The sequence below is a fragment of the Dendrobates tinctorius genome, unplaced genomic scaffold (assembly GCF_039654945.1).
Source record: "Dendrobates tinctorius isolate UK_male_01 unplaced genomic scaffold, ASM3965494v1 ptg000177l, whole genome shotgun sequence".
In the NCBI taxonomy this organism is placed as follows: Eukaryota; Metazoa; Chordata; class Amphibia; order Anura; family Dendrobatidae; genus Dendrobates; species Dendrobates tinctorius.
The window spans coordinates 4,686,573-4,699,475 of record NW_027361844.1 but is presented as its reverse complement, the minus strand read 5'-3'; the positions used below and the strand labels follow the sequence as shown (position 1 = coordinate 4,699,475).

Genomic DNA, 12,903 nt, shown 5'->3' with positions numbered 1-12,903 from the left:
ATATATATATATATATATATATATATACACTAGCTAGTAAATATAGCTAGTATATATAATATATAATATAAGTATATATATTTTATATACTAGCTGAAGAGCCCGGCATTGCACAGGCATAATTACTAACTGTGGTTAGTTATAACAAATTATAATGATTATATTGCACATAAAAACATTTCACATCATATATCCAATACTACTGATTTGCAGCACAAATTAACTAAATTATTACCCAAGTATTGATACACCTCATGCTTCTGCTTTTTACACAGCCTCCTCCTGCACCTCACGTTCCTCCCTTTTGTATCAGCCACATGGGACATACATTATAGTATAGTGCAGGGATCCCCAACTCCAGTCCTCAAGGCCCACCAACAGGTCATGTTTTCAGGATTTCCTTAGTATTGCCCAGGTGATAATTGCATCACCTGTAAAATACAAGGAACATCCTGAAAACATGACCTGTTGGTGGGCCTTGAGGACTGGAGTTGGGGAACCCTGGTATAGTAGTATCATCCACAGGTGCTATATATTATAGTAGAATTAGCCACAGGGGTTATATACTGTCCCGCTCTCTCCCTCCGTAGCCCCGCTCTCCACTCGGCATCCTGCTCTCTCCCTCCGCAGCCCCGCTCTCCACTCGCCGTTCCGCTGTCTCCCTCCGAAGGCAAGCTCTCTACCCGCCGTCCTGCATTCTCCCTCAGCAGCCCCATTCTCCATCCACCATCCCACTCTCTCCCTCCGCAGCCCCTGTCTCCACTGGCCATCCCACTCTCTCCCTCAGCAGCCCCGCGTTCGCTCCACAGCCCCGCTGTCTCCCTCTGCAGCCCAGCTCTCCATCCACCATTACGCTCTATCCTTCCGCAGCCTCACTCTCCAATCGCCGTCCCGCATTCTCCCTCCACAGCCCCGCTCTCTCCCTCAGCAGCCCCTGTCTCCATTGGCCGTTCCGCTCTCTTCCTCTGCAGCCCTGCTCTCCATTGGCTGTCCTGCTCTCTCCCTCCGCAGCTCCACTCTCCACTAGCCATGCCGCTCTCTCCCTCCGCAGCCCTGCTCTCCACTCGCCGTCCCGCTCTCTCCCTCCGCAGCCCAGCTCTCCACCCACATCCCGCTCTCTCCCTTAACAGCCCTGCACTCCACCCGCCATCACACTCTCTCCTTCCACAGCCCCGCTCTCCACCCGCCATCCTGCTCTGTCCCGCTGCAGCTCCTCTCTCCATGCGCCGTCCCGTTCTATCCCTCTGCAACCCAGATCTCCATCCGTTTCCCACTCTCCCTCCGCAGCCCCACTCTCTCCCTCCACAGCTCCTTCCACAACCCTGCTCTCCACACGCCCCGCTCTCCATCCGTATCCCAGTCTCTTCCTTGCAGCTCAGCTCTCCACCCGCGTCCCTCACTTTCCCTCTGCAACCCCGCTCCCCACCCACCATTGGGCGGGGCTATGTGAAGTGGGCGTGGCTTGACACATTCACATACATGCACTCAGTTTTATATATATATATATATATATATATAAAGATATATGTCTCCAATCCTCTCTACAAGACACAATAAAGAGATTTTTACTCAGACGGTGCAGTTCGGTCTGATGGGCATCTCTGGTGTTGAAGCTATTTTTTGCGCTTTGCAGAGGGGATTGGGGACAAATACAGTATACAGCCTTTTACTATGCTGTAAGAGGGGTTTTAGATGCTGGCAGTTCTTTATAAGGGGAAAACCTGGTGACAGGTTCCCCTTAAGCATTCCTTACCTTTACTTTTTCCACTCTAGCTTTGGGAATAATCTGTGTACAATTCCTTTTGATTTCCCCAAGTTTACTATTTGTTATAACATTTCCGAGCTTGTAGAGTAAACATCTAAAACAATGAGGTAAAATAACTTGTCAGCAAGATAAAAATAGTGTTAAGGGGAACATGTCAGAAAAAAATGGTATTTACCTGCAGCCATATTGTCATAGTGGTAATCTGCTAGTAAATATAATTTTCAACATATGTGGCATTATAACTAGAACATTATAATTAGAAGCTGCAGGGAGAAAATGAAGTTCTATTGTCCCTGCATCCACTCTTTTCCAGTCATTGGAGCAGCGCTGCAATCACTCTGCCTGCTCTTTAACTGCCATCCTGCTCAGCACACATGTAGAGGTTGTCCACCATTGGGGACTTTTTTTTACGTAAAGAATCACTCCCACTACCCTTTTTTTTTCAACTAAACTTGTGTAATTGCTGGTGTACTGTCAGTGTGTTACTATTCGCAACAACAATTGCTGTCTTGTCCTGTCTCCAGCGCCGTTCTGCTCCTCTTGAGTCACTTGACAGTGATTTAGGCTCTCTAGATCACACTGCGCTCTATGTGACCCAGAGGTGACTTTACAGTGTAAGTCTATGGCGATTGGTGAGTATATTAACACACTGACACTACACTACAATTTACACAGATTTAAGGGAATAAAAATTAATGAGTGCATCTATAAGTGCATGCGTTTGGGGCTAAAAAATGTTTTTGCAATGTAGTTTCAATAAAAATTTTGCACTATTTTGCTTTTACTGGCTCTTTGTTTCTCTGCACTCTAATGTTTGATGTGATTTGTGCTCATAAAAAGGACTCTGATTGATGGGCCAGGTCACTGGTCCGGACCATTCTGGGTTGGCGGGACATCATTATTTGCTCTTCTCTAAGACTTTTTCGTCTTTTCCCTGTTTTTATTTATTTATGTTTTTTCCCTTTCTTTATTTGTATGCGACTCATGTTCCTACTTTCCTCCATTTTTCTCATTGCCCTTTTTTACCGTTACAGTATCCCCACAAAAACATTGTATATCTATTAGATTATTACATTGGTTTGTTTCTGTTAGATATTATTGTAGATGTATGTAGATGTGTGCCCCCTTTCTGAAGTACTAGGGCATTACCACTTAAGATGGTCTTTTTAGGTCTCACCTGTAAGGGGAAATTTGCTCCATCGCTGGATTCTTCAGCCTCTCAATCATTGCGCTTGCTGTTAACTGAAAATGTTGTAGAAGTAGATCATTTCTCCCTAAATAAAATAGGAGCTCCTCAATCAGACGTGTATCGTTCTCATCTATACAGCACATTTGCTGTAGAAGGATGAAGATGTCTGTGTCTTTTTTTCCAATACAAGATTGCTGTGAGATAAAGTCCTTGCACAAGAATATCAGCTCGCTGCAGTTACCAGAATCTAGCTGTGTGCTAATCTCAAACAACTTCCTAGTAAAGGGGTCCATGATATTCACATTGAATATTTTTTGTCTGTAAATAAAGAAAATATTCATTTAGGTCGCTACATTTCCTTAGCCAATTACGGATAAAATGGAAAAGATGACTAAATTACAGCGTTATAAAAGTCAAAGATGGAAAGAGTCACATTTCCACATGGTCCAAAACTAAATTCTAGCCACTCTCCACACGTATTAAACAATTCTAGACATTTTTGTGCCCGTAGTCATATCAATTTATGCCCCTTAGTATGTAAAAAGGACCACACAGTTGCCAGTCTATATTAGTTGTAAAACTTGTTATGTTTAGGAATCATGTAAATTTGAAACATTTGTTCTAAGTGCAACACATCAATTAAAACGGAATCCACATGTATGAATCCTAAATTAAATCCATGAACATTAGGCTCTGGAGGCAGATTGGTGGGACTGGTGTGGCATATACTCAATAGATAGCTATATGTAGGTAGAAATTGAGTGTATCCATTAATCAGAAATAAATGACATCACACAAGGAAGCTGCGCAGCATCAGCCCCAACATTTTAATGTCATAGGCTAGCAAAATAAATTTTAGGTAGTCAACTGTAGGCATTTTTACTTCTGCATCTCAAGCATATTCTCAGAGGAGTGAGGGCCCTGCTTGCAAGCTTACAATCTAGGATTTGCTTACCATCTAAGGCTATGTGCACACGCTGCGGTTTTTGCTGCGGTTCCGCTGCGGTTTTGGCTGCAGCAGTTCTGCAGACAGTGTACAGTAGCATGTTATCCTATGGGATTTACATTCTGCTGTGCACATGCTGCAGATTTTTAACTGCGGAAAAGCTGCGGTTTTGAATCCGCAGAAAGAATTGACATGTCAATTATTTTCTGAGGATTCTGCTGCGGTTTACCATCTCCTCCACTGTAGAGATGATAAACTGCAGGTCATTTTACCTGCGGTTCCACAGATAAAAAATCCGCAGACCAATCCGCAGCATGTGCGCTTAGCCTAACAGTGAAGTAGCTTTTAAGTTCTTGAGATATTTTGATTTGTTTTGTTACCAGGATAAAATCAACATATTAATACTGAGATTATTGATATTGCTAATCCCTTTTCTCCTGCACAGAGGGAAATGTTATGAGCTCATTTTCTGCTCCACCAGTTGAGAGTTCCCCTTCCGTTCTCCCTCTGGTGGTGACAGGAGGTAGTGAGGTTGGTTTAAGTGGTAGTGATCTGCCACCTGGTGAGGAAGATAATGATTGGATCTCTGGAGTATCAGACTGGATATAAGACAGCCGACGCCCTATCCTGTTGCTGGTGATTCAGTCTGCTTCTCAGGTCTAGGACTCAGCTCTGTTCCAGTCTTACACGATAAGTTTGTTTTTTTTGCTAATGTTCACACTTGCTCTTGTTGGTCTTTTCAGTTTTTTGTGTGGTCAGCCAGCCCGGCTGGGCTGTGCTGAATTTCCACTTTTATTTGCCAAATTGCCTTTTTTTTGTCCCTTGTTAGATTGGCCTCTTTTTGCTCTGTCTCAGAATATTTCAGAGTGCTGATATATATATATAGTGGGAGAAGTCTAGTGACTTCAGGGTTAATTTTGCTATCAGTTGTGTTGGACATTTTGTAGGGTTTTTTGGCAGACTGCAGACAGTGTCTTTCCTTTCCTGTCCTTTCTAGTTAGTCGGGCCCCATCGTTTGCTCAGCCTATTTTCCTGCCTTTGTGTGTGTTTTCATCTTGTTTCACCGTCAATACATGTGGGGGGCTGTATTTCCTTTGGGGTCTGCTCTGGGGCAGTTAGTTTTCCTCTTTTCCTGCTTTAGGCTTATGTAGCTCTCCGGTTGTGACGAGGCGTCTAGGACCAACGTAGGAACGCTCCACGACTGCTACTAGTTGTGTGGTTAGAATCAGGGATCTGCAGTCTGCATAGTTACCAACCTCTTTGGTTTTCTGAGACTTAGCTTGTGTTGTTTTTATTTTCTCCTCGGCTACCCGTTCATAACAGGGAAAGATTTTATCACCTGGTTCCTCGTGCTAGTTCAGAAGGAATTATATATCTAGATCATTTGTGGCAATTCATTATTTGGAGATATTTTTTTTCTAGTATAAGCTCTATTATTAAAGAAGAAATTCTCATGCAGTTTTAAAATGTAAGATGATATGTCAATAATTTACATCTTTGTAGAAACAAAACGTACAACGTCAGAGTGTAATCATCAACTGGAATATACGCAATATAATAAATAGCAAGATGATATTCTCAAAACACAATATATTCAATATGTAATAAATTATCATTCAAATTAAACAAAGTCATTTTAAGGGGTTGAGGAGGGTGGAAGGAGAAAAGAAAGGGAAAACAGCAAAATGATCCTTACATAGTACATCTACCTGATACTAATAGTATTTTATTTATTTAACCATCGACGGAAGAGTGGGACTTCATTTAAAGGGAATCTGTCACCCATATTTAGTGATATCATGTAAAGATATCACCCAATAGTGCATCCCATAAGGATTCTATTAGGATTTTTTATTCCCCCCGACCCCGCACCTTTGAGGCATAAATACCTTTTTTATCTTGTTGGGGATGTATGCAAATCGCCGCGGTCCGGTCCAATGGGCGTGGCTTAGATGCATTCTCCCCCCCTCCTTGGCTTGCTGATCGTAATCTTCATCTGTGAATATCACAGATAACGTTGGTTTCCGCGCTTGCGCATTGTAAAGGCCTCCGGCGCCTGCGCAGTATGCTTTGCCCAACTGTGGGCGAAGCATATAATCGCTACTGCGCATGCGCTGGTATTTTCCACCGCGGTCTATGCCGCGGAATGTGAAGACTTCCTGGGCATAGACTGCGCTGGAAAATACCTTAGCTATGATGTGTAATTTTTAGACCTCAAATGTCTGTATTTGCATTATTATATACTTATTGGCAAAGAAATTCTTTTGGATTTTGATATCTATCAGCATATATAGGGCAAAAAAAACTTTTCCTCTCTGTACAAAGTTTTGCATTTATTTTTTTTCTGTATGTCATCATCCCTTTTTTAACTCGTGTAATGACATTGTTCAATAAAAATTTATTTTTAAGTATAAAACCTCTTGGAGGGCCTGTTTTCTTATATAGGTTGTTTTGTTGTCCACGGTCCTCCATGTTGATTCTTTGGGGCAATTTCTTCTGAGCTGCCAAACAGGCAGATCTCACCAGTGATTAGGACCAGCGACGACGTGGGTAACAAGCGAGCTCGTCGCTTAGTTACCCGCTGTGTATCTTGGATACCAGTGTGCTTGCGCTGGGAGCTGGTATCCAAGGTAAATATCAGGTAACTAAGCACACACGGCGCTTAGTTACCCACTGTTTACCTTGGATACCAGCTCCCAGTATGCTGACATCCAAGGTACACAACGAGTAACTAAGCGACGCGCGCGCTTAGTTACCCGCGGTTACCTTGGATACCAGCTCGTTGATCGATGGTCTCCTTCTGCCACAAGCAGCGATGTGTGATGGCCAGCGGGAGAACAACGATCAAAAAAAGGCCCAGGACACTCCTGCACGATCAGCGATACCCGGCAGAGGGGCCGGTCACTGATACATGTCACACACAGTGAGATCGCTGTTGCATCACAAAACTTGTGACCCAGCAGCGATCTCGCCAGCGATCTCGCTGTGTGTGACGGGGGCTTAAGTTCCATCTGTATGCTGTTTGTTTTTTTCCTGACTAAATGCTAAGAGGAGCTTGGAAAACTGGATTCGGCACACAGATAAAAAGCTGCTTATTTTTTGCAGATGAGGGAAAAAATGGATGCCTGAATTAAACCATATTCACAGGTCAGTATTTTTTACCAGAATTTCTTAAGTATTTGCAAGACAAAATTGCGCCCCCAAAAATCAGAACAGGTGTGAATCTTTTAATTATAGTTTTTTTACCACGGTGATAATTAGTCCATAATGGGGATTTTCTTTTTTTTTTTTTTTTTCTTATTTACAGTTGGCAGCCATGCTTATAAAAGAAGAAAAAAGCATCTGTAGGAATCTACTGTTTCGATTATAGTGAGGGGATCAAAAACTAGGAAAGAGTAAATGGATTAAGTTGAAACAGTTGTGTGTGTTTTAAAGCACCTCTCCAGGATTTTTATTTAACCCCTGGAGTGGTATCAATAATGTATGTTCCTTGTGTGCATGAAAATACATAACTTACCCACTGCTGTCTTCATCTGTTATCAGCACCACTTTGGTTCATCTTCTGCAAGCTTTGACCAGCCAGATCTCTCCAGTGATTCATGGGCGAGGCAGAAGTCACTTCTCAATGTAAGTCTATGAGGCCAGAACAAGGTCCTCAGAGACTTACACTGAGAGTTTTTGACTGTTTCCTCTGAATTCTGGTCAGTCAGGAGCTGCGGTCACAACTCACAAGATGGCGGAGCAGAACCAAAGCTGGGCTGGGAAGAGCCGAAGATGTAAAAAATAAAGATTAAAAAATAAAAATAAAGACTATGTTGGCTGGAGAGTATTTTATTAAGGGCAGGGAACAGACATTATTGATAGGAACCAGAGTGGTGCTTTAGTATTTGTTTGATGTTCTGGTGACTAAAAATGATTTAGAAAGTTGACCAGTAGTTCATTGTGGTTCATGCTGATTCTATTCAGTGAGCAAGATTTTAGTTTCGTAAAGTGCTTAAAATGTTTTTATCTTCCATATTTTTGTTGATCTTTAAAACAAAAGTAAAAAAAAAAAAACAACAACACACTTTTCTAACATATTTCAATTAAACATTTTCTGCCGTCCCCTCCGAATCTTAACTTTCTATCTGTGATTTTAAATTTCTTACTTCCAATGACGTTTTGTTTGAGTCTCTGAGAATGTACTGAATATCCTCAATCCTGAATATTTTTCTATCCACTGGCTAACACGGTACAAAGATATACATCTTTCCTGTATGAGAATATACTGGGAATTCTCAAACGAGAGGTCATCAGGGGTCCTGAGGTCACCGCCATAGCTGCTATCCCCACTATGAATCAGCTTGTCATCAGGTACAACCCTTTCTGGGATGGGCTGTTCTCTACTATACTAAGCACGATGCTGGATGTCACTACCAATGTGAGCTCAGAATACGGTCCCTGCTCACCGCTGTGTTACTTTTATTGTGCATTGAAGTACGGTATATTAGAACAGTGATTTTTTTTTGTACATTATATAAAGAATAATTTTTAATTCAGTTAGTTTTCGGACAACCACTTTATGTAATATATCGGGACCTAGATTATTGTTAGAGACAAAAATTGGTATCATGTCTTTCTGAGAAATCAATTAGGCAGTCAGATGTAGTGACTTCAATAATCAATAAGGACTAAATACTACTTAGGTGAAGGGGAAAAGAAAGAGATGACAAAAAAAGGAAGTGGGCAATATGTGTGGAGACTATGGATTCAATAGGGGAAACACGGTAACCAAACTCTCCGTACCTTCAGTTGTACCTTACTATCAGAACAAAAATCCCTGGAAGTTAGGAGAAGTTTGGTATGTTTGTTATTCAAACCAGGTCTTCTCAAATTTAGAAAAATCATCAGAAGTTTCTTAATCTATCGTTAATTTTTAAATTTGGAAATCGGAAAGTTTTTTGCTAGCACTCTCCGGACGACTAGCACATGGGCCACATTCCTCAGTGTACTCCTTTCCTTTATGACCCTGATGACAGTCATCATGAATCATTTTAATCCTGATAATTCCCATGTTATTGTATTGTATCATTTTGTGAATTCTGTTACATAGTTACCATTGTACTTTCTGTAAATGTAGTCACTGTATCCAACAATCGGTTCCATGGTTGCAAGTGGAAGAATTAGCTCACGGCTGTTTGCCTAATTACAACAGGATATGACATAAATAATAAACTGGTTGCATATGAAATAACCAATTGTGAAGTTGCACCTATCTATGGGATTGCAATTTGTCATTATTCATGGGTATGATAATATTCCTATAATGCCACTACATCCTTCTTATGTCTAAGCCTTTTGGAACATATTGCAAATTACAAGCATACATTCACCCTGGTCCTTTTACAGATCATTAGAACAGACATCCAGATATTAATGATCTAGGGGGTCCCAGAAGGGAGACCCTAACAACCCAAACTCCTTTTGATGGTTTTTAAAATAAAAAGTATTTTACATTGCAAAACAATAATAGTAAAGTATACAAAAATACAAAGTGTACAAAGATACAAAGTATACATATTACCATGCAAAACCATATAGTAAAGTGTGAAAAGATATAAAGTGTTCCACGTGGAGAAGATTATCCATGTGGTGGCCAGCAATGTGTGTCCGGCGTCCACAGATGGGGGTTGTGCTCACAGTCCAACACCGTGCAGGACGCTTGGCATTTGCCACAGAACACCAGGATTGGCAAATTCACCACTGGCGCCCTGTGCTCTTCACAGATGAAAGCAGGTTCACACTGAGCACATGTGACAGACGTGACAGAGTCTGGAGAAGCCGTGGAGAAGAGCAATCTGCTGCCTGCAACATCCTTCAGCATGACCGGTTTGGCAGTGGGTCAGTAATGGTGTGGGGTGGCATTTTTTTGGAGGGCTGAAAGGTGTTGGGCTGTGAGCACAACCCCCATCTGTGGACGTCGGGCACTCAGACCATCCTCATGGAGTCAGTTTCTAACCATTTGTGCAGACACATGCACATTTGTGGCCTGCTGGAGGTCATTTTGCAGGGCTCTGGCAATGCTCCTCCTGTTCCTCCTTGCACAAATGCTGAGGTAGTGGTCCTGCTGCTGGGTTGTGGGTTGTTGCCTTTCTACAGCCCCCTCCACATCTCCTGGTGTACTGGCCTGTCTCCTAGTAGCTCCTCCAGCCTCTGGACACTATGCTGACAGACATAGCAAACCTTCTTGCCACAGCTTTCATCGATGTGTCATCCTGGATGAGCTGCACTACCTGAGCCACTTGTGTGGGTTGTAGAGTCTGTCTTATGCTACCATGAGTGTGAAAGCACAACCAACATTCAAAAGTGACCAAAACATCAGCCAGAAAGCATTGGTACTGAAATGTGGTCTGTGGTTCTCAACTGCAGAACCACTCCTTTATTGAGGGTGTCTTGATAATTGCCAATAATTTCCATCTGATGTCCATTCCATTTGCACAACAGCATGTGAAATTGATTGTCAATCAGTGTTGCTTCCTAAGTGGACTTTTTGATTTCACAGAAGTTTGATTTACTTGGAGTTATATTCTGTTGTTAAAGTGTTCCCTTTAATTTTTGAGCAGTGTATATACTGTATAAGTACTTGGATAAGAATACGGTAATTAACCAGAGCCAGCATTGGTCTGTAGCAAACAAATTATCCTTCCTTCCATGATGGAATCACTGACTGGGTGGATAAGGGAAATGTGGTGGATATAGTATATCTTGACTTCAGCAAAGCATTTGATAAAAGTATCTCATGCTATTCTTATTGAAAAAAATTACCCAGTGTGGGATTGACAAGGCTATAGTTAGATGGATTCATAACTGGCTCAGTGATCGCACTAAAAGACTGGTAATAAATGGTTGCACATCAACCAGGTGGGGAACCACAAGGCTCTGTCATGGCCTCAGTGTTGTTCAAGATTTTTATAAATGATCTAGACAAGGGAACTGAATGTAAACTGATCAAATTTGAAGATGACGCAAAGCTAGGAGGGATAGCTAGCACTAGAGAACAGAAAAAGTATTCAGAATAATCTAGATAGGCTTGAACAATGGTATATATAACCCGTCTGTAACACCACAGTAAAACAAGGTGAACAGAAAATGCACAATTTTACATAATTATTATAAAAATAATTTTTATTATATCAAAAAGTATTTAAAAACATCAAATAAACATTAAGGAAACCTCAATTGTGGGACGACAAAAGGGGCTAGTCACCCCAATACACGAATATCATATGCGCAGCAGGTATGAAACATTTATAAATTGCTAGCAATTAATGGCATAAATATGATACAATATAATTTCAAAATGCGCTAGAAAAAATTCCTGCTTCCATTTATATAAGCCCGGCAACTGCCATAGCTATTATCAGCGCAAACAGAATAAAGCCCTACTATCTGCCAAATTTCACATGTGCAACTATACAATTGTGTGGAAACACATAGCGTGTCAATGATATGAGTGATAACAACGCTCAGACTAAATCGCACCTGGCAAACTGTAACGTGTGGAGTGGCTGCCGCGTCCCTCACCCCAACGCGCGTTTCGTCCTCTTCTTCAGGGGGTGTGACGGGGGGAGAGGGAGAGAGGATATTTAAATGGTCCAAAACCAATCAGAAGAGTTCAATTAATTACTCCGTTAGCTCCAATAGTACTCCCACATTGCGGCGCGCCACGTCATAATATGTGAATATATATATATATATATATTTTGTGTATATATATATATTTTTAGGGGTTGTAGGGAGTGTTTTTCATGTCTTTCATTATTTTTAATTTTTATTTTTATTTTAGTACAGATGGAAATTCTATTGTTTGTTGTCATTGTGCTTTGGCATCATGGAGAATTTGAGGAGTCTATATCGTGATGGATACTTCTATCAAGTTTAATCTAATGGAATTGTGTATATTAGTTTGTGCACTGTAATACATTTATAATCTGTATTATTATATTAACTTAATATTTATATATTCACTTGTATATATTAATATGAATCTTAAAAATGTATTATGAGCATTTTATATTATTATTTTTCTTGTTTATTCACAAGCATTGGGAATTATTTATTTTTATTTTATATGAGTTATTTGTTATTTATTAATTGTATATGATGCATTCACTTAATTATTATATTTATATAAATTGGTGTTTTGCTGTAATTTAGTTACTTTATATTTGGTTGCACATTATGATTATTTAAATTATGTTAGTTTATGTACTGTATTGATTTATGTGGATTATAAAAGGTCCGCATTGATTAGTCTTTTGAAAATTGCTTAGATAGATAATCATATTCTATACATTTATTAGTTATTTTTCTTTAGTTTTTTTTAATAAATATCTGTTTCCTGATTATATTGGTAGAATTAGAATCACATTTATATATCTCCATGTCTTCTATGTGCGCGCTGATGATTTCTAACTGCGCCCTGTCTTGAAAGTCTCCGGCAACATGGTGACTGCTGACACGCATCACCTGTGATTCAGGTAGTCTGCTGTTCGGCTTTTTTCACTGACTGGAGGTGACAAGACTCTTTTTGAGGCAGCGGGAGAATGACGTGGCGCGCCGCAATGTGGGAGTACTATTGGAGCTAACGGAGTAATTAATTGAACTCTTCTGATTGGTTTTGGACCATTTAAATATCTGCTCTCCCTCTCCCCCGTCACGCCCCCTGAAGAAGAGGACGAAACACGCGTTGGGGTGAGGGACGCGGCAGCCACTCCACACGTTACAATTTGCCAGGTGAGATTTAGGCCGGGGTCACACTAACCTGCGCAAAATACGGTCCGTAGATTACAGGTGTAATACAGATGAATGACCCCTAAATAGTGCTCCGTAGGTCATCCGTAAGCAAGGTGCGGTCGCGTATTTTGCGCATGTCTGCATCCGTATGTAATCTGTATGGCATCCGTATGCAATCTGTATGGCGAGATTTTCTCGCAGCCTTGCAAAATGGACATTTAACGGTTT

General features: G+C 41.0%; 1 protein-coding gene across 6 annotated transcripts in view; it reads right to left on the bottom strand.

Moving 5' to 3' along the window:
* The window catches only part of LOC141054239 (caspase-8-like), a 138,899-nt gene that overhangs the window by 74,337 nt on the left and 51,659 nt on the right, over positions 1–12,903 (bottom strand). For all 6 annotated transcript variants that reach the window (XM_073551486.1, XM_073551490.1, XM_073551489.1 and 3 more), the window contains 2 exons: positions 2,943–3,272; positions 1,754–1,859 (listed from right to left, as the gene is read on the bottom strand). In XM_073551486.1, coding sequence (XP_073407587.1) covers positions 1,754–1,859; positions 2,943–3,247 — 411 coding nt within the window. In that variant the 5' untranslated portion in view covers positions 3,248–3,272. The remainder of the gene's footprint in view (positions 1–1,753; positions 1,860–2,942; positions 3,273–12,903) is intronic.